The following is a 26868-nucleotide window of genomic DNA, read 5'->3' as shown; positions in this document are numbered from 1 at the left end:
ATCTACAGAAGCCTTGTGGGTCCTGACAAAGTCAGGACCCACTATGCTTGCTGTGAGCGAGTATCTGACAGCTCTAATACACTGCACTACGCATGTAGTGCAGTGTATTAGAATTGCGATCAGGTCCTTCTGCCTTCAAGTCAAGTTGTCTAAAAAAAAAAAAGTTTAAAAGTAATAAAAGTTAAAAACCTCCCTTTTTCCCTCATCAGTCCTTTATTATTAAAAAAATACATAAATAAACTATACATAATTGGTAACGCCACGTCCATAACGGCCTGAACTACAAAATTATTTTGTTATTTATCCTGCACGGTGAACGCCATGAAAGAAAATAATAATAAACCATACCAGAATCACAATTTTTTGGTTACTTCACCTCCCCAAAAAATGGAATAAAAAGAGATCAAAAAGTCGCAGGTAGCTAAAATGATACTAATCAAAATTACAGTTCGTTACGCAAAAAACAAGCCCTCGCACGGCTTTCTTGATGGAAAAATAAAAAAGTTATGGTTCTTAGAATATGTCAACACAAAAAGTAAATGATTTTTTAGAAAAAGTATTTTATTGTGCAAACGTTATAAGACATAAAAAAAACTATAAACATATGGTATCGCCGTAATCGTATCGCCCCGCAGAATAAAGTGAATATGTCATTTATAGTGCAAGGTGAACGCTGTTAAAAAAAAAAAGGAATGAAAAAACATAGTCGAATTGCTGTGTTTTAGTCACCACGCTTCTTAAAAATAGAATAAAAACTGATCAAAAATTCACATGCACCCCATGACAACTACAATGAATTCCTCAAGTGGTCTAGTTTTCAAAATGGGGTCATTTTTTTGGGGCTTCCCCTGTACTGCTACCTCAGAAGCAGTGCAAATGCGACATTGCTCCCAGAAACCAATCCAGCAAAATCTACATGCCAAATAGCACTCCTGCCTTTCTGAGCCCTGCCGTTTGTCCAACCAGCAGTTTATGACCCCGTATGAGGTATTGCCGTAATCGGGAGAAATTGCTTTTCAAATGTTGGGGTGCTTTTTCTCCTTTATTCCTTGTAAAAATTTGTACCTTTTATCAGGAAAATTTGAATTTCTATTGCACAGCCTAATTCCACAAAATGCAGCAAAAAACCTGTGGGGTCTAAATGCCCAAAATACCCCTCGATAAGTTTCTTGAGGGGTGTAGTTTGCCAAATAGTGTCACTTTTGTGGGGTTTCCACTGTTTTGGTACCACAAGACCTCTTCAAACTGGACATGGTGCCTAATAAAAAGGAGGCCTCCAAATCCACTAGGTTAAGAAGCTTTCTAAATGCTGTTATGAATACTTTGAGGGGTCTAGTTTTAAAAATGGGGTGTTTTATGGGGGTTACTAATATAGAAGGTGCTGAAAGCCACTTCAGAACTGAACTGGTACCACTAAAAAAAAAGGCTTTTGACATTTTATGAAAAATATGAGAAATTGCTGCTTATGTTCTAAGCCTTGTAACATCCTAGAAAAATAAAAGAATGTACAAAAAATTATGGCAACATAAAGTAGACATATGGGGGATGTGAACTAGTAACTATTTTGTGTGGTATTACTATATGTTTTACAAGCAGATACATTTAAATCAGAAAATGCTATTTTAAAAAAAAATTCTCTACATTTTGCTATTTTTCACAAATGAACATTGAATATATCGACCAAATTTTACAACTAACATAAAGTCCAATGTGTCACAAGAAAACATTCTCAGAATAGCTTGGATAGGTATAAGCATTCCAGAGTTATTACTGCATAAAGTGACACATGTCAGATTTGAAAAATGGGCTCTGAGCCTTAAGGCCCAAACTAGGCTCGGTCCTTAAGGGGTTAAGGCCTAAAATAGGCTGGTCACTAAGGGGTTAATCACTAAACATCTACCTTAGGCAAACAACTCACAAATAAAAGTAGAAAACATACAAAATAACCAACCACAACCTTTATAAATAGCTGGTGAATTACATCAGAGAGAACTACACATAATCCTTTATTTATTCAGAGTTTACAACATCATAGAACAACAAGTAACAGGCACGGGGAAAAAAGGTCACACTAAGCTTTTATTTCTCATTAGGTTTTAAAAAGATAAGTGTCACTAGTATCAGTTGTGAATACAGCTTTAATGAATAACACTTCAATTACGAAGACATCAGTGACAGATAATAACTTTCTCTACATGTCAACGTTTCGAAGAAGTTCTTGCGTAAATCATACTTGTCGTAAATCTTATGTGTCACGTGTAAATCAAACTTTTTGCAGAATGGCAGGAGAGAAAATTTGAAACATTTGAAATATAAGGAAATAAAAAATAATAACCTAATGTGAATCATTTTGCAAGACCCAACAACCTACTTCACTGTTAAATGGGTCTTCACGCCTTGTTGAATTAGAGAGACTATTAAAGTGTGATCACTTACTATTGAGAACCGTCCCTGTCCCAGTTCTCAGCTGGACTGGAGTCTATACATGAGTGGTTTCTCCAAGGAAAATAGTGGGAGCTACCGAAACAGCTGAGAGGGTGCACACAATTGTTTCTTGAGATTGGTGTGGGCCCTAGTGAATTGGTTAAAGCCCTTTATTCACAAGATCATAATCAAAATATGAAAATACAAAATAAATTATATGGCAGTTTATGACAAATTAAGTCTCCGCTATACAGGGGTGGTTTTTGCCTTTCTCTATATTTCTATTGGGGTTTGAAAGAATACAAGTTTAAACTTGATAGACTTATCCTAGACTAACTGCGTAACTATATATAAATATATTCAAGAGACAAAGTCATGGCAACTTTAAGTGTACTTTATGTCATAATGCTATAATCTTTTACTCTTTTGTTATCTCAGAGCTTTAAAGTGACATGGCTACAGGCTTTTCTTGTCATTGGATAGATGAACACTTAAGACTCAGGAATAACAAATTTTTAATATATTGTGGAAAGCAATGGAAGATTGTAAACTCAGCAGCCCAAATGGGTCAGAAAGGTAAGTGTCTCACCAAATGTTTTATTTATTTTTGCCGTCATACAGTTTATAACATTTAAGATAATGATATATAACTTGAGTTGTTCCTCAAAGATTCTGCTACTATTTTTCTGTATATCTATTTCTAGTGAAATTGTCATGCAATACAAACCTATAGTATAGACTGATTAAAAAACAGAACGTTATATATTTTTTTTATTTATATAACTACAATACTTAGTCATTCTAGCTAAAAATGCATTTGACATCCCAGCTACTGGCATTAAAAATTGTGGGCAATATGATGTTTGAAGTGGGTCCTTGACAGCACTCGACCAATAACCCAAAAAGCATATTATGAAGATGAATTATTATTATATTTATTATTATTAATACTATCACTCCTTTACGGGGAGTTCACACAGAGTTTTTTTTTTACGAGTTTTTTGAAGCGGAAACCACATCGGAAAAACCGGCTCGGTAAAAAGAAGGGACATGCCCTATCTTCAGGTGTTTACGCCTGACCTGCCATTGACATCAATGGGTGGCAGAGAAAGCGTATTTTGCAGCGTTTTTTGCCGGTGTCGCTCAACAGCAGCGAGCAAAAAACGCACCGAAAATTGGCGTGCAGGCAGAGCAAAATCTGCCTCAAAATTACTAACAGAATTTTGAGGCAGATTTTCCTCCTGCAAAAAATTCTGTGTGAACCCAGCCTTAGGAAAATTGAGCACTGTATAAATTGAGTAAAATCCACAAAGATTCTACATTCTATTTTTAGAGTATTCAAAAATTCCAAAAATGATCCAAGCTTCTTGACAAGAGTTGAGCTGTAGTTGGATTTACAGTGTTTGCCAGGTTTTAATAATTTTCTACTAAGGAACCATAGTTCTATCATTTATCAACGGGGGCTAAATAGAGATACATTTTTAATGTGGTTGTCCATTATTAAAAAAAGCATCTAAGTTTTTTTTTCCAAGAACAGCACACTTGTCGAAGGGTTGTGACTGATATTGTGAATGATACTGCAGCTCAATAAATAAAAAATAGACCCAGGAATCTGGCAGGCAAACATTTAAATAATTAATAACACCAGTTTGCCAAAAGGCAAAATAAAGCCCTTATTTCCCAGATATCGAATAATTAGTGGATAGAAAAATAAAATGTAACTTTTATTCAATAAAGTATATTGACAAACGTAACCACACTTATTTAAAAATACCACTGTGGTCTGATAGCATGGATAGTATCTCAATCTAATATAACAACAACTGTTGCAAGATGTGCGTAATATCTTCATTGTGTATCATTTAGACTTGCGGCTGCAGGGCGCTTTTGTTGTATAACAATCAAATGCCCGCAATGTTTTAAAATACAACAAGCCCTCCCAACATTTTTCGCCACATCCGTGGCATCCTCAGGGGTATTGGGGTTAAGGTATTGCAGCTCTGCCCCATTCAAGTGGCATGCGAAGTTCACGACAATCAGTGCACTTGTGAATTTTCATGGCTCTATTCTTGGCTGATATTGGCTTTTGGTTTCACACATAGGATGACTGAGTTTTACTATAGGACAGGGGGAAATTCATAATGGTACTACTGTGCAAGGAGAGGCATGGATGGATAGCTTGATGATTTTATGGATGGAACTCTTGATACATTTTTATATTACATCCTACTATAAACAAATCATAAATGTTGTCTGTGAAAATGGAGAAATCCACATTGAAAATACCGTCTGACATGTCATAGCTATATTTGATGAAGCTCGTGTGTTTGGAATCCCATGATTGCTGTAAAGCTCCAGGTCCCCTGCAAGGCTTCTCTCAGACACGTGAAATCTCCAACATGATTTAGCGATTCCTCACCATTATTATTTTAAGGTTTCTTGAAGTGTAAGTCCAACTCTAGCACAAGCATCCACCTACCTTTCACCTTTATTCTGCAAAGCATATGCTCACAAGCAATAACTGTGAGTTTGGAGTAGTCAAACTAGATGACTATTCCAATGACTAATATACATTTATACTATCAGTCTGTTTTCTTGCCATTTCTTAAAAGAACTATTCATTTACTTGAGGGAAGTACAATAATTTTGGTGGAAAGTTAACACGTTCTTCTTCCAGAATAATTATGCTCAATGTCAGGACATACATTACACAACTTATGTGCTACCTATGTACAGTAGTAGTGAGAGGCAGGTTATGATTAACATCATTGTTTGTTTTTTTTCCTCTTTGTTTTAAAATCATGTTTAAAGAGGCTCTGTCACCAGATTATAAATTCCCTATCTCCTACATAGTCTGATCGGCGCTGTAATGTAGATAACAGCAGTGGGTTTTATTTAAAAAGAATGATCATTTTTGAGCAAGTTATGAGCAATTTTAGCTTTATGCTAATTAGTTTCTTAAAGACCAACTGGGCGTGTTTTTACTTTTGACCAAGTGGGCGTTGTAAAGAGAAGTGTATGAGGCTGACCAATCAGTGACCAATCAGTGTCCTGCACTTCTCATTGTTCCAGCCCAGCTTCTTTCACTGCACAATCACACTGTGCTGTGGATCATGCTGGGCTGGAACAATGAGAAGTGTATGAGGCAATCAGGTCAGCATCAGACACTTCTCTGTACAACACCCAGTTGGTAAAAAGTAAAAGCACGCCCAGTTGGTCTTTAAGAAACTAATTAGCATAAATCTAAGGGTATGTTCACACGGCGGGGGTCCGTAACGGCTGAAATTACGGGGATGTTTCAGCCTGAAAACATCCCCGTAATTTCAGCCGTACCGGCATGTGCAGGCGCTTGAACGCCGCGTCAATTACGGCCGTAATTAGCGCTGCTATTCATTGGAGTCAATGAATAGCGGCTCCAATTACGGCCAAAGAAGTGACAGGTCACTTCTTCTACGCGGGCGTCTATTTACGCGCCGTCATTTGACAGCGGCGCGTAAATATACGCCTCGTGTGAACAGACAAACGTCTGCCCATTGCTTTCAATGGGCAGATGTTTGTCAGCGCTATTGAGGCGCTATTTTCGGGCGTAATTCGGGGCAAAAACGCCCGATTTACGTCCGTAAATAGGCCGTGTGAACATACCCTAAAATTGCTCATAACTTGCTCAAAGATGATAATTTTTCAAAATAAAAACCACTGCTATTCTCTACATTACAGCACCAATCAGGTTATGTAGGAGATAGAGCACTTATAATCTGGTGACAGAGCCTCTTTAATTCAAGGTAAACTGTAAAATATGATTAGAATTCAAAAGAAAATGAGCTGAGGTTACAATATATTAACTCAATTATTTTAATCTTAACACTGTTTCTAAAATAGATAAATCACATAAACACAAATATAACATAAAAATATGTTGTCTAGAGCGTCCATCGGCAGCCCTTGCAAATTTGATGGGAAGAATAGCACTTAATGCAGCCCTATGCTTTCCGACAAAATGACAGACACCATGACAGTACTAGATGGACTGGATTGTAAGCCATTTAGGTCCGTCGGACGCCAGTGGTATACGTCGTACAACAGATCTGGTAGAGCATTGTGGTTTCCGTTATGAATGGAAGCCACCATGCAATTGGCTTTACCTTTATAGTTAAAAAACAAAACATTTCTCCATTGTTTTATATCATCTCTGGCCCAAACCATTAATAATTGCTAATCTCTTAGGCCAGTTTCACATGGCGTTAATACATCCATAAATTATGGTCTGCTTAATGGCTACAGCACCCGGCCCCGCCGTAATTCTATTCAGCTGCACATAGATCACCATAGAACCAAAAAGCAAACCCTGAAATGTGGCTGCATTACCACTACACTTTTAGAGCATTGTCTATACTGGATACACTTCACCATTTAGTGGTGAGCAGTATTAGATATATATGGGATTTCAGCTACTGGGTGTAAACAAGAGTGTTCTTATACATTGACATCAAACAATAATAATAACGATAACATGTTTGGTTTTTGTCAAGCTTTTTAAATACGAAACACCTCTTTTTTATGTGCATGGAGAACACTTTGCATCCCTTTTTTTACAGGTCAATGGTTATATTTGTATTTCACAGCATTCTGCTAGTTGGAAAAATGAAAAAACTAATTTAGCAAACTTTAGCAAAAGTGAATTGTACAACAGTGACAAAAACCTTATCAAAATAAACTTTTTCTGTTTGCAGCCCGCCTGGTATGGAGAGCACGAAACACGCAGGTAAGATAAAAAGAAGGTAAAACTTATTGATAGTTAATGTGCAAACAAAAGTCTAGTTCAATCAATGTCTTTATCTGTGATAGGAAACTATAGACAGGAAATTGTGTAAATAATATAGATACTTGCGTACGTGGAAACATTGCTGGATAAATAATCCATAGCCACCTGTTACTGCATATTACTGTGTGCGCTGGAACCCATGGAAACCAATCAGATAATGCTGAAGTTAAATGTAGTACAAGTCACTCATTTTTACTAAGAAAGATACAGAAAAAAACTGAGAAAGATGGAAGTATCTGCTGTAAAGCTCCTATTGATTACAATAGGAGCAGCACAGTGAGGCTGTTGGCTGCGGATGGCTAAGAGACGGAGTACAGGTATCTGTCTACTGCTGGGGATTCAGCTTTCCTTCAGGGGAACAGAACAAGCGACTTACCGGAATCACCTGTTCCAATGCACCAGCAGCAGCCAACGGAACCCGTGGACTTCAATGGGACGTGTCTCCGTGGTTATACTCAAAACATTAGTGCAGCTTGCTGTGCTATTCTTTTCAGTATTTTCTGGCGGATCTGCGACGGAGGACGCTAATGGAGCCTTCAACGCAGATGTGAAGGGGCTATTACAGTCAGTTACAGGAGTAAGCAGCATGGGTGTCTGTACAGCTGTAACTCAGAATGGAGAAGGACTCCACTATTAAACTACATTACAAAAATAAAGCTTATTGTAAGCACTGCAACATATGATTTTTCAGTTATTACTCGAGGTGCACTTTAAGCTTACCTTTTTAGTGATAACAATGAATTACAGGACCCTTATATATAGCTGCCAAATAACAAAATTATGGCTGCATATGTCAGTTATTGATAGATGTACAGCATGCATTGTTAATCTAATCTACTGTTGCTTTAGTTACAGGTACATATACAAGGTGTAGGATCATATGAAAACTCTTTGAATGCAACTATGCTGTAATGTGTAATGCAGGAAATTAAAGTACCTCAGTCACAGATTAAAATTCATAATAACCTACTCATAAAAAAAATCTTAATTCCCATAATAGGAAGATCTGGGAACTCCACACTTCCTAAACTGTATCTTGATAATATAGTGTTGTTCATGACGTCCCACTGCAATGTATTATTATTAGAATTATTTGTATTATTATTTTTATTATTAATATTATAATAATTTGTATTCATATTAGTATTAATAAAATATGATTTGTATATACCATAAATTAGTTTATGTTTACGCCTGCATCATGACTTCTGTTTAAAACGGAGCCATAACAACTATACCGAAACTGTCTTCAAACAGATACCAGCAAATCCAGAGTAGAGATGAGCAAATTTCCCACACATTCGATTTAGTCAGAGTAAATTCATCCTGATTTGAAAGTGCCCCAATTGCCCTGAAAAGTCGTGTATGATACTCTGAGGTCATTTAGGAATATATCCAACCCCTTTCAATGTCAAAGTGACAGCAACATACAGGGCTTGGGTAAACAGATAGTAGCCAATGATAACAGACAGCCTGTTTAAAAACACACTGCACTGTCTTTTTTTTAACCCCTTCAGGACTGAGCCTGTTTTGGCCTTCAGCACGAAGCCGATTTTTCAAATCTGATATGTGTCACTTTATGTGGTAATAACTCCGGAATGCTTTTACCTATCCAAGTGATTCTGAGATTCTTTTCTCGTGACATATTGTACTTTATGATAGGGAAAAAATTTGGTCGATAAATTCAATACTTATTTGTAAAAAACACAAAGATTTAGAGAAAATTAGCAAAAATTTGCATTTTTCTAAATTTAAATGTATTTGCTTGTAAGACAGATAGTAATACCACACAAAATACTTACTAGTTTACATTTCCCATATGTCTACTTTATGTTTGCATCATTTTTTGAACATTCTTTTATTTTTCTAGGACGTTACAAGGCTTAGAACTTTAGCAGCAATTTCTCATATTTTCAAGAAAATTTCAAATGCCTATTTTTTCAGGGACCAGTTAAGATCTGAAGTGGCTTTGAGGGCCTTATATATTAGAAAGTCCCCATAAATCACGCCATTTTGAAAACGGCACCCCTCAAAGTATTCAAAACAGCATTCAGAAAGTGCTTTAACCCTTTAGGCGTTTCACAGGAATTAAAGCAAGTAGAGGTGAAATTTACAAATTTCATTATTTTTTTCGAAAATTTATTTGTAATACATTTTTTCTGTACCACAGAAGGTTTTACCCAAGAAATGCAACTCAATATTTATTGCCCAGATTCTGCAGTTTTTAGAAATATCCCACATGTGGTCCTAGTGCGGTAATGAACTGAAACACAGCCTCAGAAGCAAAGGAGCACCTAGTGGATTTTGGGGCCTCCTTTTTCTAGAATATATTTTAGGCACCATGTCAGGTTTGAATAGGTCATGTGGTACCAAAACAGTAAAGACCCCCAAAAAGTGACCCCATTTTGGAAACTATACCCCTCAAGGAATTTATCTATGGGTATAGTTAGCATTTTGAACCCACAGTTTTTTTGCTAAATTTATTTGAATTAGTATGTGAAGATGAAAATCTACTTTTTTTGTGAAAAAACGTAGAAATTTTAAATTTTTACAAGGAATAAAAGTAGAAAAACACCCCAACATATGTAAAGCAATTTCTTCCGATTATAGTAATACCCCATATGTGGTAATAAACTGTTTGGACCCACAGCAGGCCTCAGAAGAGAAGGAGCACCATTTGGATTTTGGATTTCTGATTTTGCTGGAATAGGTTTCAGTGCCGTGTCGCGTTTGCAATGCACTGGAGGGATGAAAACAGCGGAAACCCCCCAAAAGTGACCCCATTTTGGAAACTACACCCCTCAAGGAATTTTTCTAGGGGTAAAGTTAGCATTTTGACCCCACAGTTGTTTTGCTGAATTCATTGGACTTAGTCTGTAAAGGTAAAAATCTACTTTTTTTCTGTAAGAACTTAGACATTTTTAATTTTTACAAGGAATAAAGGAGAAAAAGCACCCCAACATTTGTAAAACAATTTCTCCTGATTACGTAAATACCCCATATGTGGTAATAAACTGCTGTTTGGACCCACACCCGGGCTTAGAAGGGAAGGAGCGCTATTTGGCTTTTGGAGCTCAAATTTAGCTGGAATAGTTTTTGGGTGTCATGTCGAATTTGCAAAGCCACTGAGAGACCGAAACAGTGGAAGCCCCCCAAAAGTAACCCCATTTGGGAAACTACACCACTTAAGGAATCTATCTAGGGGTATAGTGAGCATTTAGGCCCCACACGTCTTTTGCAGAATTTATTAGAATTAGGCCGTGAAAATTAATATCAACATTATTTCCACTAAAATGTTGCATTTTTTCACAAAGGATAGAGGAGAAAATGCACCCCAACATTTGTAAAGCAAATTCTCCCGAGTACGGCTATACCTCACATGTGGTCATAAATGTTTTTTCATTAGAAAGTAAGTAACCCTTTCCGAACTGATCCATGTTTCGCTTTTTTCTTTTTCGTTTTTCCTCCCCGCATTCCGAGAGCCACAACTTTTTTTATTTTTCCATCAATAGAGTGGTGTGAGGGTTTATTTTTTGCGGGATGAGCTGTCGTTTTTATTGGTACCATTTTTTGGTACATAAGACTTTTTGAGCACTTTTTATTACATTTTTTGGTAGAGCCAAGGTGACCAAAAAACTACGATTTTGCCGTTTAAAATTCTTTATTTTTCACGGCGTTCACCATGCGAGTTCAATAATGGTATATTGTAATAGCTTGGACTTTTACGGACGCAGCAATACCAATTTTGTGTATTTTTTTTTATTTTTTACATTACTTTAGAGAAAAAATCGTTAGATCACTGGTAGAATACACTGCAATACTAATGTATTGCAGTATATTGTCATTTTTACAGGCTCCTGTAACAGCGTGATCGCTGTTTCTGTCCGTTAGTAATACACAGCTGACACCCGCAGTGTATGGCGCGGGCTCAGCACGTGAGACGCTCCATATATCACCCCCCACACACCACGACATGCTATTAAGTCATGGTGCGCGAAGGGATGGTGCAGAGTAAAAATTAAAATTTTCCACTGATGTGCCATTTTAGTGCACTATATGTTGAGCCCAGTTTGTGCCACAAATACCTCATAAAATATTAACCGGGTTCTCCCGGGTATGGCGATGCCATATCGGTGGACGTAAACGGCTGTTTAGGCACGCTGTAGGGCTCAGAAGGGAGGGAGCGGCATTTGGCTTTTGGAGCGCAGATTTTGCTTGGTAGCAGTTCTGTTTGGCGTTTTGCTGGTATTTCAGTTTATAATGTAGTGGTACATGTAGGCTGGGCAGAGTACATCAGGGCATAATAAGAGGGTATAATAATGGGGTAAATAAATAATAATCCGCAGATATGTGGCCAGTGTCACACTGATAAATGGTGCCCAATCTTATCCTCTTTTGGAACGCTCTGCACATTTTGCATCGCCATAATCTGGGAGCCTGAACTTTTTTTATTTTTTCACCACCGGAGCTGCGTTAGGGCTTATTTGTTGAGGGACAATCTGTAATTTTCATTGGTACCATTTTGGGGTACATGCGATTTTGTTGATCACTTTTTATTCCATTTTTCGGCAAGCCAGTTGACCAAAAACCATCAATTCTGACAATGATTTTTATTTATTTTTTACGGCGTTTACCCTGGGCTATAAATGACCATTATATTTTATTCTGCGGGTCGGTACGATTACAGCGATACTATATGTATATAGGTTTTTTTATGTTTTGCAGCGTTTGCGCAATAAAATCACTTATTTAGAAAATAAATTATTTTTTAAGTCACCATATTCTGAGAGCCATATCTTTTTTATTTTTCACTCAAAAAAGCTGTGTAAGGGCTTGTTTGTTTGCGGGACGGGTTGTAGTTTGTATCGGTACTATTTTGGCGTACATGCGACTTTTTGATCACTTTTTATTGTATATTTTGGGAAGGATGGTGACCAAAAAATAGTGATTCTCGCATTGTTTTTCGTTTATTTTTTTTGCGGTGTTCACCGTGCGGGAAAAATTATATTATAGTTTTATAGTTGGGGTCGTTATGAACGCGGTGATACCCAATATGTGTACTTTTTTTTTACGTGTTCATTTTTTTCCTATAATAAAAGACTTATAGGAAAAAAAAAGCAGTTCTTGTTTATGTCACTTAGAACTTTTATTTTTACACTTTTTTTAAAACATTTTTATTCTTTTTTTTACTTTTTTCACTTGTCCCACTAGGGGACACTTAGACTTGCAGCTTTGATCGCTGCTGGAATACATTACACTACCTACGTAGTGTAATGTATTCTAACTGTCATTGTGACGTAACAGTCACACTGACAGGAAGCCTACGACGACTAGCCTCCGGCTGGTCCTCATAGGCTTCTGTACATGGCAGCCCAGAAGCCATTGTCTGGCGTCCGGTTGCCATGGGTACCATCGCCAGCCCCCGTGATTTCACGTGGGCTGCCGATCGGCGCTAAAATCCTTCGATGTGGCGATCGGAATCGACCGCCGCATCGAAGGGGTTAACTGCCGAAATCAGCGGCGATGGGCCGCTGTTCGGCAACGGGGAATGCAGGGCAGACACCCTGTACAGTTAACCGCCGCTGCGGTGAAGCGCCACTCGGCGGTTAACTGTCAAAGCACAGACGTAACTGCACGTCAAGGTGCGCAAACTTACTGCACACATTGACGTGCAGTTACGTCAAGGTGCGGGAAGGGGTTAATGCTTTTTAAAATAAAAAAAATCGTCCAAAAATTATCCCTTTTTGGGGAGCAGCAACAGGCTTGACGTTATTTAATTCCAGAGGTAGCCAGAAGGGCGAAACCCAGGGTCGGGTTGCATTATTTGGCGTGTTACAAGAGCTTATCTTATGCTTTTATCTATATCCATTTTTGTAAGTATGGAATAAAGTCGTGGAATTTGCAGTTTCCAAAAGGTAGTGCACTATCTCCTTTTTCTCCCTTGTTGGAGATTTAGAACATCACGTACGAGGATAAACACAGCAAGCAGTTGCATTTCTGCAGTTTTACTTCTGTGTGGAACAACAAGTACCAGCGAGATATACACACAAGTGGAAATTTGGATAGTTTTTTCTGCATGCTAGCTGGGGGAAGGTCAAACCCTTGATGGACACTTCAGACTGCACATCTACAACCGTCTGAGCAGTAAAAAACTATCATTTTTTTTTTGTGGTGTTGAGGATTTCACCTCTTTTTTACCTGCTCCGGTTGTTCATCTCCTTGTTGAGATATTTCAGTGAGTAGAGAGCTGAGTTGCATATTTGGTTGTTACTGTATAAATGGTTGATGCAGAACAATACGCCAATTTTTGGTGGCACTATTAGATATAGGAAAAACTTCCATGACATCTGTTTCAGAAGGCAGTGGCACGCTATCAGCACCCGGATTAAAATTATTGAAGAAGATTTGTGATTTATGTCATAAAGATTGGTGATTTGCTTGTACAGCTGCAGCAGCACTCACTCACAGCAATTGCTGCCTGTTTGACTAACACACTGACACTGAATGACTTACTGACTTTTATCTCAGTCAAAAATCGATCTCTCTATCAAATTATTGTAATTCGATCTATTCTCTTCTCCTCAATATAAAACAAACTCACTGACACTAATTCACTATCTATCTGCAGCAGCATTTCCTGTTTGGGCTGTTTATAGTGGCTATGACTCATATAACTGTCATCCACTGAGTCATCAGTGAATTACACCTATACCCCTCATGATGGGCTGTGCTAGAGGGAGGGCTCCCTGCAAGGCATTATGGGGAAACCTGCCGGGCCACCGCCAGAGGTCATGTGATCCTTCTCTGTCTTTTTGTCTTCTTCTGATCTGTAAAATGGAGGCTGCCATTTTGAACGATTCGTGCGGGACCAATCCCAAAAGTTTCAGATTGCAAATCTTTTGGAAAATTTTCAAGGAATTCTATTCATAAAGGATCAATTTGTTAATCTCTAGAACAGAGCCAAAATGCTTAAAACATTTAAATGCACAAAACCTTATAAAACATATTTTGTTTAATTTTATATTCATTTCAGACCTAAACATGCCAAACAATGACAACGATAACTCCCCTGTATCTATCGAAGGTAAGAGGGATTAGAAAATCTACTGACCATTTGTAATTACCTGATATACAGTGTTCTGCATTTACAATTTTCCTTACGTCGTCCTGCTCTACACTAAATAAGGTTAAAGATCAGTGACCAATCAGCATCATACACTTCTCATTGTTCCAGCCCAGCATGATCCACAGCACAGTGTGATTGTGCAGTGAAACCAGCTGGGCTGGAACGATGAGAAGTGTATGATGCTGATTGGTCACTGATTGGTCAACCTCATACACTTCTCTTCACAACGCCCAGTTGGTAAAAAGTAAAAACACGCCCAGTTGTCCATTGAGAAACTCATTAGCATAAATCTAAACTAGCTCATAACTTGCTCAAAAATGATTGTTTTAAAAAAAAAAAAAAACACTTCTGTTATCTACAGGGTGGGCCACACTGATAGCAACACCGCAGAATAAATGCTAGCACAGGCTTCCAGTATCCGTAGTTTCAGTTGCTGCACATCTCGTATCTTCACAGCATAGACAATTGCCTTCAGATGACCCCAAAGATAAAAGTCTAAGGGGGTCAGAGGCATTTCTTCTGCGGTGTTGCTATCAGTGTGTGAAGAGTGGGAGAAGAGGGTTGCATTGACAATCCAACACAATGGGCAGCACTTTGAACACATTTTATAAGTGGTCAGATACTTGTAAATAACTCATGAAAGAATAAAGTAACGTTAAAACCAAGCACACCATTGTTTTTCTTGTGAAATTCTCGATAAGTTTGATGTGTCACATGACCCTCTTCCCATTGAAAAAACTAAAGTTGGATACAAAATGTCCAACTTCAAAATGGCCGCCATGGTCAACACCCAGCTTGAAAAATTTCCCCCCTCCCATATACTAATGTGCCACAAACAGGAAGTTAATATCACCAACCATTCCCATTTTATTTAGGTGTATCCATATAAATGGCCCACCCTGTACATTACAGCGCCAATCAGATTATGTAGGAGACAGGGCACTTATAATCTGGTGACAGAGCCTCTTTAAGTTCACAGAGCGGTACTCTAGGCCTGCAATGCCTTTCTGATTAGCCTGTTAGATATTAGAGTGACGGTGACAGAGCATTGATGTAGAGACACTAGTAGCAGTTAACTAGGAACATACGGTGATGCGTGTTGGCCATAGAAGGGGGTCAAACGCCTTGTTTTTATTTGTCACTCATACAAAAACGTAAGGGCTGCATAATTTCATCATGTCACGGCCACATTATCTATACATTGTCAATGGCCGTTCTAAGCTGAATGTGCCTGCTCTCGTTAGATCGCAGAAATTACACAGCTTAAGGCCTCGCGAGTAGCAACGTGGGAGACTGGCTGGGAATCTGTGGGGCTGTTTACCACATTATATCTTGCCTGTTTACAGGTGGTTGTGACGGATGTGATTCAACAAGGCCAACTTAAAGAGGACCTATCAGCTCTCCTGAGATTTCTGTTTTAATATATATACTTGTATTCCCCATAATATAACAATTCTGGAGCATCTTTTCTTAGAACACTACATTGTGCTGTTTTTCTTCCTAGAAATGAATGAATAAATTGACAACTGGGTGTTACTAGCTGGAGGCGTGTCCCTACACTGTCTAACACTGTCCAATCAGTGCTCACAGTCTCATACTGTGCAGGGACACGCCTTTTTGACAAGAGGAATGAAAACACCCAGTTGTCAATTTATTCATACATTTTCAGCAGAAATAACTGGAGAAAGGCACAACACAAAGTTCTATGAAAAGGTGCTCTGTCATTGTTATTTTATGGGAAATACTAGTATTTACTAAAATAGACATGCCAGGAGAGGTAACAGGTCCTCTTTAAAACATAAAAGCATGATTAGTTCCTTTTTTGCGCTGAGGCTTTTTTTCACACTTCGTCATTGCCTTTCCTGACGTACACCTCAGATCAACTGCATGCTAATGTATAGACATACAATGACATACGTCTCCCAAAGGACCCCATAATAAAAAAAATGAATACTGCGTGGTATATGTTTTTTTTTACTGCATTCATCATTATGGAATGCAGCGTAGACTGCTATGTTATTTAAAACAGAAAAATAGAAAAGGTATGCCGATGCAAACTGGCCTGGCGTATGCTAAAAGGACGCTCTTCTTGTGTACGCTGTGTGAATGCGGCCCTATGTATATGTTCAATATATACGGTCAAAACTTCCTCAACGCATATATGTCAAACGTAGGGCAATAACGAAGTGTGAATAAATAGATTTCTACAAAATCACATACATATACATACAGTGAAGGAAATAAGTATTTGATCCCTTGCTGATTTTGTAAGTTTGCCCACTGTCAAAGTCATGAACAGTCTAGAATTTTTAGGTTAGGTTAATTTTACCAGTGAGAGATAGATTATATAAAAAAACAAAATCACATTGTCAAAATTATATATATTTATTTGCATTGTGCACAGAGAAATAAGTATTTGATCCCCTACCAACCATTAAGAGTTCAGCCTCCTCCAGACCAGTTACACGCTCCAAATCAACTTGGTGCCTGCATTAAAGACAGCTGTCTTACATGGTCACCTGTATAAAAGACTCCTGTCCACAGACTCAATTAATCAGTCTGACTCTAACCTCTACAACATGGGCAAGACCAAAGAGCTTTCTAAGGATGTCAGGGACAAGATCATAGACCTGCACAAGGCTGGAATGGGCAACAAAACCATAAGTAAGACGCTGGGTGAGAAGGAGACAACTGTTGGTGCAATAGTAAGAAAATGGAAGACATACAAAATGACTGTCAATCGACATCGATCTGGGGCTCCATGAAAAATCTCACCTCGTGGGGTATCCCTGATCCTGAGGAAGGTGAGAGCTCAGCCGAAAACTACACGGGGGGCACTTGTTAATGATTTCAAGGCAGCTGGGACCACAGTCACCAAGACAACCATTGGTAACACATTACGCCGTAATGGATTAAAATCCTGCAGTGCCCGCAAGGTCCCCCTGCTCAAGAAGGCACATGTACAGGCCCGTCTGAAGTTTGCAAATGAACATCTGGATGATTCTGAGAGTGATTGGGAGAAGGTGCTGTGGTCAGATGAGACTAAAATTGAGCTCTTTGGCATTAACTCAACTCGCCGTGTTTGGAGGAAGAGAAATGCTGCCTATGACCCAAAGAACACCGTCCCCACTGTCAAGCATGGAGGTGGAAACATTATGTTTTGGGGGTGTTTCTCTGCTAAGGGCACAGGACTACTTCACCGCATCAATGGGAGAATAAATGGAGCCATGTACCGTTAAATCCTGAGTGACAACCTCCTTCCCTCCACCAGGATATTAAAAATGGCTCGTGGCTGGGTCTTCCAGCACGACAATGACCCGAAACATATAGCCAAGGCAACAAAGGAGTGGCTCAAAAAGAAGCACATTAAGGTCATGGAGTGGCCTAGCCAGTCTCCAGACCTTAATCCCATCGAAAACTTATGGAGGGAGCTAAAGATCCGAGTTGCCAAGCGACAGCCTCGAAATCTTAATGATTTGCAGATGATCTGCAAAGAGGAGTGGGCCAAAATTCCATCTAACATGTGTGCAAACCTCATCATCAACTACAAAAAACGTCTGACTGCTGTGCTTGCCAACAAGGGTTTTGCCACCAAGTATTAAGTCTTGTTTGCCAAAGGGATCAAATACTTATTTCTCTGTGCACAATGCAAATAAATATATATAATTTTGACAATGTGATTTTCTGTTTTTTTTAAAATATAATCTATCTCTCACTGGTAAAATTAACCTATCCTAAAAATTCTAGACTGTTCATGTCTTTGACAGTGGGCAAACTTACAAATCAGCAAGGGATCAAATACTTATTTCCTTCACTGTATATATACACCGTTCAGTCAACTTTAAAACCACTGACAGGTGAAAGAAATCCATAATATGATATTATATACCATATCTATCTATCTATCTATCTATCTATCTATCTATCTATCTATCTATCCATCTATCTATTTATCATCTATCTATCTATCTATCTATCTATCTATCTATCTATCTATCTATCTATCTATCTATCTATCTATCTATCTATCATCTATCTATCTATCTATCTATCTATCTATCTATCTATCTATCTATCTATCTATCTATCTATCTATCTATCTATCTATCTATCTATCTATCTATCTATCTATCTATCTATCTATCTATCTATCTAAACGAGGAAATAGACGCAGCACTCCAAAAGTAGTTGCAAAGATAGTGGTTTATTCACTCATGTACAGAAATAGCTACGTTTCAGTCCTCTCAGCAGGACCTTTGTCAAGGCTTGACAAAGGTCCTGCTGAGAGGACTGAAACGTAGCTATTTCTGTACATGGGTGAATAAACCACTATCTTTGCAACTACTTTTGGAGTGATGCGTCTATTTCCTCGTTTGTGTATCCAATTCAGGACCGTGTGGATGACGGTCAAGGACGCATAGCACCGTGATACTTGAATTCTCTGAAGTGCTGCTTTTTTCTACCTACTATATCTATCTATCTATCTATCTATCTATCTATCTATCTATCTATCTATCTATCTATCTATCTATCTATCTATCTATCTATCTATCTATCTATCTATCTATCTATCTATCTATCTATCTATCTATCTATCTGTAGATAGTGTGTGTATATATATATATATATATATATATATATGTATATATATATATATATATATATATATATATAAAGAGAGAGAGAGAGAGTGTGTCTATCTACTTATATACACTCTCTCCCTCTCTCTCTCTCTCTCTCTCTCACAGTAAAGGGTAAAGTGTAAAATTAAATAATTTGTTTATTTATAAAGATTTATATTTGTTTCTCTCCTGGTCTTCCTCAACAGGTTCCATATGCAGAATGGGGATGATTAAGTTGTCTGTGAAAGACTATATGAGGTAAGGTATATTATTTTCAATGATATATTAATATACACACATATATACAGTTAGGTCCAGAATTATTTGGACAGTGACACGATCTTCATGATTTGGACTCTGCATGCCACCACATTGGATTTGAAATGAAACAACTGAGATGCAATTGAAGTGTAGACTTTCAGGTGTAATTCAAGGAGTTGAACAAAAATATCCTGTGAAACGTTTAGGAATTGCAAGCATTTTCTACACAGCCTCCTCATTTCAGGGGCTCAAAAGTAATTGGACAAATTAACATTACCATAAATCAAAAGTTTTTTTTAAATACTTTGTAGAGAATGCTTTGCAGGCAATGACTGCCTGAAGTCTGGAACCCATGGACATAACCAAACGCTGGGTTTCCTCCTTTGTGATGCTTTGCCAGGCCTTTACTGCAGCTGTCTTCAGTTGTTTCTGGTTTGTGGGTCTTTCTGCCTTAAGGTTTGTCTTAAGCAAGTGAAATGCATGCTCCATCGGGTTGAGATCTGGTGATTGACTTGGCCATTGCAGAATATTCCACTTCTTTGCTTTACAAAACTCCGGGGTTGCTTTCGCAGTATGTTTTGGGTCATTGTCCATCTGTACTGTGAAGCGACGTCCAATCAACCTTGCTGCATTTGGTTGAATCTGAGTAGAAAGTATATCCCTGAACACTTCAGAATTCATCCGGCTGCTTCTGCCTTCAGTCACATCATCAATAAACACTGCCTTTGGCAGCCATGCATGCCCATGCCATCACACTGCCTCCACCATGTTTTACAGAGGATGCGGTGTGCTCTGGATAGTGAGCCGTTCCAAGCCTTCTTCATACTTTCTTCCTCCCATTATTCAGGTACAGGTTGATCTTAGTTTCATCTGTCCAGAGAATGCTGTTCCAGAACTGGGCTGGCTTCTTTACATGTTGTTTGGCAAAGTCTAATCTGGCTTTTCGATTTTTGAGGCTGATTAATGGTTTGCACCTTGTGGTGAACCGTCTGTATTTACTCTCATGAAGTCTTCTCTTTATGCTAGACTTAAATGCTGATACACCTACTTCCAGGTGAATGTTCTTCACTTGGGTAGATGTTGCGAAGGGGTTTTTCTTCACCATGTAAAGTATTCTGCGATCATCCACCACTGTTGTCTTCCGTGGACGTACAGGCCTTTTCGAGTTCACGAGATCACCAGTGCACTTTTTTTTAAAAAGAATGTACCTAACTGTTGATTTGGCCACTCCTAACTTTTGTGCTATCTCTCTGATGGATTTCTTCATGTTTTTTTAGCCTAACAATAGTCTGTTTCACTTGCATTGAAAGCCCCTTTGACCTCATGTTGTGGGTTCACAGCAACAGCTTCCAAATGCAAATTCCACAGCTGGAATCAACTCCAGACCTTGTACCTGCTTAATTGATGATGGATTAATGAGGGAATAGCCCATGCAGCCCATTAAATAGCTTTTGAGATAATTGTCCAATTACCTTGGGTCCCTTGAAAAAGAGGCAGCTACACATTAAAGAGTTGTAATTTCTAAACCCTTTCTCAAATTAGGATGTGAATACCCTCAAATTAAAGCTGAGAGTCTGCACTTTAAGCCCATATTGATTATACAACTGAATATTCAATATGTTTTGGTAAACAGCTAAAATGCCAAATCCTGTGTCACTGTCCAAATAATTCTAGCCCTAACTGTATGTATATATATATATATATATATATATATATACATATACATATATATATACAGTGAAGGAGATAAGAATTTGATCCCTTGCTGATTTTGTAAGTTTGCCCACTGTCAAAGTCATGAACAGTCTAGAATTTTTAGGCTAGGTTAATTTGACCAGGGAGAGATAGATTATATATATATAAAAAAATAAAAATAAATCACATAGTCAAAATTATCTATATTTATTTGCATTGTGCACGGAGAAATAAGTATTTGATCCCCTACCAACCATTAAGAGTTCAGCCTCCTCCAGACCAGTTACACGCTCCAAATCAACTTGGTGCCTGCATTAAAGACAGCTGTCTTAAATGGTCACCTGTATAAAAGACTCCTGTCCACAGACTCAATTAATCAGTCTGACTCTAACCTCTACAACATGGGCAAGACCAAAGAGCTTTCTAAGGATGTCAGGGACAAGATCATAGACCTGCACAAGGCTGGAATGGGCTACAAAACCATAAGTAAGACGCTGGGTGAGAAGGAGACAACTGTTGGTGCAATAGTAAGAAAATGGAAGACATACAAAATGACTGTCAATCGACATCGATCTGGGGCTCCATGCAAAATCTCACCTCGTGGGGTATCCTTGATCCTGAGGAAGGTGAGAGCTCAGCCGAAAACTACACGGGGGGAACTTCTTAATGATCTCAAGGCAGCTGGGACCACAGTCACTAAGAAAACTATTGGTAACACATTACGCTGTATTGGATTAAAATCCTGCAGTGCCCGCAAGGTCCCCCTGCTCAAGAAGGCACATGTACAGGCCCGTCTGAAGTTTGCAAATGAACATCTGGATGATTCTGAGAGTGATTGGGAGAAGGTGCTGTGGTCAGATGAGATTAAAATTGAGCTCTTTGGCATTAACTCAACTCACCGTGTTTTGAGGAAGAGAAATGCTGCCTATAACCCAAAGAACACCGTCCCCACTGTCAAGCATGGAGGTGGAAACATTATGTTTTGGGGGTGTTTCTCTGCTAAGGGCACAGGATTACTTCACTGCATCAATGGGAGAATGGATGGAGCCATGTACCGTCAAATCCTGAGTGACAACCTCCTTCCCTCCACCAGGACATTAAAAATGGCTCATGGCTGGGTCTTCCAACACGACAATGAACCGAAACATACAGCCAAGGCAACAAAGGAGTGGCTCAAAAAGAAGCACATTAAGGTCATGGAGTGGCCTAGCCAGTCTCCAGACCTTAATCCCGATCGAAAACTTATGGAGGGAGCTGAAGATCCAAGTTGCCAAGCGACAGCCTCAAAATCTTAATGATTTACAGATGATCTGCAAAGAGGAGTGGGCCAAAATTCCATCTAACATGTGTGCAAACCTCACCATCAACTACAAAAAACGTCTGACTGCTGTGCTTGCCAACAAGGGTTTTGCCACCAAGTATTAAGTCTTGTTTGCCAAAGGGATCAAATACTTATTTCTCTGTGCACAATGCAAATAAATATATATCATTTTGACTATGTGATTTTCAGTTTTTTTTTTTAATATAATCTATCTCTCACTGGTAAAATTAACCTAGCCTAAAAATTCTAGACTGTTCATGTCTTTGACAGTGGGCAAACTTACAAAATCAGCAAGGGATCAAATACTTATTTCCTTCACTGTATATATACACATATATATGTGTATATATATATACATATATATATATATATATATGTATATATATATATATATATATATATATATATATATATATATATATATAAAATCATTATTATTTTAGTTAAGATTTTTATCAAAGGCATTTGAAATGGATTGTGACAAACCCTTTTATATTAGGGCATGCTACAAAAAGAGTGCATTTGTGCAAACGTAATACTATCTAGTGGTGGCAGTCAACAGGAGGAAGGGGCAAGCTTGATAATAGATGATGTCACCCATGCTAAAAATCGTAGGTAGTGCCTCATTTTGTGACTCATTTAGTAAACTTGCGAGGGGCCACAGAGGGGTCACAACTAGCCCCGTCACTAAGGAGTCATGGATTAGAGTTTGTTTCCTCCGGCCTCCTTCCTGGCACTTCAGGTTACCAGTTAGTGGGACAGTGGCACAGGGTATAAAACTACCTTATGGGCTAATGTTGGCAAATTAGATCTGTTCTACCCATATGACACTATCTCCTTTCTCCCTCTCCATCTATTGGGTTTTCAGCAGATTTTGTTTCCAGTATCATCTTTATGCTTATGACACCCAATTATATACATACTTCCAGCACATTTCTCCTGCTCACCTAAACACTAGTGAGTCTCTTTTCGCTGTGTATGCTCAAATGCTCTCTGTATATCTCATATATCTTTATAAAAATGACCTTCTGATTCTGCTATCATCTTCTTCACCTAATCCTTATGTCCCCATCTGTAACACCACGATCCTTCTGAAACATCAGACCTGATGTCTTGAAGTTATACTTGACTATGATCTATACTTTTCACTACAACTATATAAAAAATTTGATTACCATGCAATTCACATGTTTTAATTGCAGTCAATGGCAGAGATATGCAACTGCACAGGCAAACAGCTTCATACACCTGGCCATATTTTTGACAGGGACCATTTGGAACGTAAACTCCAAACAGGGTGTCAATATAGCTTTATTATGGCTGGAACAAAGTAGAATTGGCCACTGTGCACAGTTTTCATTCAACAAGTGCAACTTTTTAAAGTAATGACTAGATCAGTATATTATAATGCTTTTAAAAACAAAGAAAAAAAAATTATATATATATATATATAGATATATATATATTTGTATTTTAACTGATAATCCCCTTTAAGAAACTTTGTATCCAAACACAGAGCTTTATAGAGAGCAATTCAAATTCACGCATTTGATATCAATGCTATTTGTTATTACAGTATATTCTTCCATAGCAACATCTTCTATCACATCCCTGCATGGCCAAGTATTCAGTCTTTACTAGTGTACTTTGCTGTCTATAAAGACACAGTATTCCCCTATTAGGATATTTCCAGAAAGAACGACTGTGGTAACTGACAGTCACAAGTCACATCTACGTAAGTGTCTTATATTTATATTTTGTACAGCCTAGCTTGCTCAGGAGATTTCCATTTTCCAGTGTCCAAAAGTACAAACATTCATCACTTAATTATTTTCCTACCGTTCCTTTAACTGAAACACCATTAATACAAAGTAAGCTCTAAAGAGCCTAAGGATTATTTCTTACTTACATGGTGAGACATTTCCAAATTAGTTGACTGGTATGTGAAATATTGAACCAGGGACTGCGCGCTGTCTTCTCTTTACCTGAACATTGTATTCTAGTTTTACTTTTTCCTAGCAGTAATAGCTTGAAACTTTGTTCCTTGATATTAGACCTGACTTTGGGTGAGTGGATCTCCTTACCATATGCCAGTAGAGCATGGCCTTCACCAGAATCATGGTCAAGGTCATTAGGTAATAAGAATGCTCTTTCCTGACTTGGAACCCCATGTTAGCCTTGAATGGCATCAAGTGTACTTATTCCAATCCTATTAAAGGAAGGGTTGGCCAGTGGTAGAATGTGAATAGATGTAAGCAAGTTGTTGAGCCTAATTTGCTGTTTAGTCCAATTCATGAATTTGCCAATAGTTCTATAAAAATGGGAAAATCAATTTGCCCAATATTAGCTAAAAGCAATTTTCAAACCTAACAAACTGATTTGTCAATGCATTCAAATAGATAATGAATGGCACAAAAAAATGCTCATCCCTTATTATGAACAAAGTGAGATGATATGATTATCTGTGAATTAAATCTAATGACTTCAACCACAATAAGTCTAACAAAAGAAAGGCCTCAACTACTTCAAATGCTAAGAGATGAGAATCTGCATGATGTACAGTATGGCGATATTTTCATCCACGGGAGAGGGATTATACTTACTTACTCTTATTCAAGTATAGATTATATTTTGACAGATTCTCATATTCAAACTAATATTAGTATGAGTATTGACACACATACATTGTCGGACCATGTACTGATAAAGATCACTATCTCAGGGGAACATACTGGGTGATCTTATCGTCAATGTAGACTTAACACATATAATTAATTTACCACCACACCATTCATCTTTGAAAGAAACCTAAGAATCTCATTGTAAGAGTAACCATAATTGGGGGGGTAACAGATATGACTTTGTGATGCTACAACAAAGTATATATGCAGGGTCTTTTCTCAAAATTAGCCTCATATGAGAAAAAAACAGGGAATGGAAAAAACACTCACTTGTTAGCAATACAGAACTTGAATTATATAAATAAAGCGATCCCTAGCCAACTGATTAGTAGAAAATTGGTGGAACTTCAACAACAATTACTGTTCACACACTTGAACTATACAAATTTGAATTCGCTTTAAAAAGGATGAAGGTTAATTTTTATAATACTGGGAATAGGGCAGAAGCAATGTTGAGATTTTGTTGTATAAATCATCCTACAATAGGTAGAGTTTTCCAATTATCATATATTGTTGATGTGGTTGCTCAACATTGTTTCGTCTATATATAATTTGAAAGATGATCGTTTGATCGCTCAACCTTCGTTGGATGATGTAAAGAAAGTTTTGGAATGTATGAATCTCCTGAAGGTCTTTATCTAAGACCTTGCACTTCTCAATAGGGATATTTTAGGGGATGAGATTAAAAAGGCTATTAGTTCACTTAAATCAGATAAAGCGGCAGGCCCTAAAGGGCTAACAAGTGAATATTATAAGATGTAGTAGCCCATATTTAATAAAGGTGTTATTTTACAAGCCTCAGGAGATTATGTGGGGAGATGTTTACCTGGTTTAACGTCACCTGATTTAACATCACTGATACTTCAGATTAAAAATGGAACCCGCCAAGTTGGCCTCCTATCAGCTGTGATTATTACAATATTACTGGAATCGCTAGCTTCTTTGATTCGACAGGATCCTGAGATTACATGATTATTGGTTGGTTTGTATATGCATCAAATGGGACTGTATGCAGACGATTTTGTTTTGGTGCTTACTAGTCCAATAACTTCTTAACCTCATGTGCATGCAGCCCTTAGCAATTTTGGTACAGTATAATTAGCAATTTTGGTACAGTATAATACTATAGATTAATCCTGTTAACTCGGAGATGCTAAGAATCTCAAAGTCTATTAAACAGTTAAAGGGGTTGTCCACTTTTTATTGTTTCTATTCATTTATTTATAAAATAGTAAATCATACAGATTTCTAATATACATGTATTTAAAATTCTGCTGACATACGTTTTTTTTTTTATATCAGTGCAGTTGCCTCTGTCTAAAAAAAATAAAAAATTGTATAGCCCACAGATTTGTCCATAGACATGCACCCACAGGATAACTGAATGGACTAAAGATGGTGTCGGTCATGTGATCCACAACCCACACAGCATGTGACCATTTGTGTATGTGTGTGTGTGTGTGTGTGTGTGTGTGTGTCATATTCAGTTAACCTGTGGATGCACAGTGAGTGTGTGTGTGTTTGTGTGTGGTCAAAGGACTGGTGCCATGCCTAGTCATATTCAGTTAGCCCGTGAAGGCACAGTGAGTGTGTGTGTGTGTGTGTGTGTGTGTGGTCACAGGACTGGTGCCATGTCTAGTCATATTCAGTTAGCCTGTGAATGCACAGTGAGTGAGTGAGTGAGTGAGTGTGTGTGTGTATGTGTGTGTGTGTGTGTGTGTGTCTGTGTGTGTGTGTGTGTGTGTGTGTGTGTGTGGTCACAGGACTGGTGCCATGTCTAGTCATATTCAGTTAGCTTGTGGATGCACAGTGAGTGTGAGTGTGTGTGGTCACAAGACTGACGCCATGTCTAGTTATATTATGTTAGTCTGTGGATTCACAGTGAATGAGTGAGTGAGTGAGCGAGTGTGTGTGTG

At 38.1% G+C, this 26868-nt stretch overlaps 1 protein-coding gene across 2 annotated transcripts in view; it reads left to right on the top strand.

Annotated features, from left to right (window-relative positions):
• The window catches only part of ITPRID1 (ITPR interacting domain containing 1), a 200292-nt gene that overhangs the window by 45582 nt on the left and 127842 nt on the right, over positions 1-26868 (top strand). The window contains exons 2-5 of one of the 2 annotated variants that reach the window (XM_075826961.1): positions 2863-3000; positions 7155-7186; positions 14280-14330; positions 19201-19252. In XM_075826961.1, coding sequence (XP_075683076.1) covers positions 2960-3000; positions 7155-7186; positions 14280-14330; positions 19201-19252 — 176 coding nt within the window. In that variant the 5' untranslated portion in view covers positions 2863-2959. The remainder of the gene's footprint in view (positions 1-2862; positions 3001-7154; positions 7187-14279; positions 14331-19200; positions 19253-26868) is intronic. The other variant, XM_075826962.1, reaches the window with a different exon arrangement.

Source organism: Rhinoderma darwinii, chromosome 5 (assembly GCF_050947455.1).
Source record: "Rhinoderma darwinii isolate aRhiDar2 chromosome 5, aRhiDar2.hap1, whole genome shotgun sequence".
In the NCBI taxonomy this organism is placed as follows: domain Eukaryota; kingdom Metazoa; phylum Chordata; class Amphibia; order Anura; family Rhinodermatidae; genus Rhinoderma; species Rhinoderma darwinii.
This window is presented reverse-complemented; position numbering and strand designations above follow the sequence as displayed.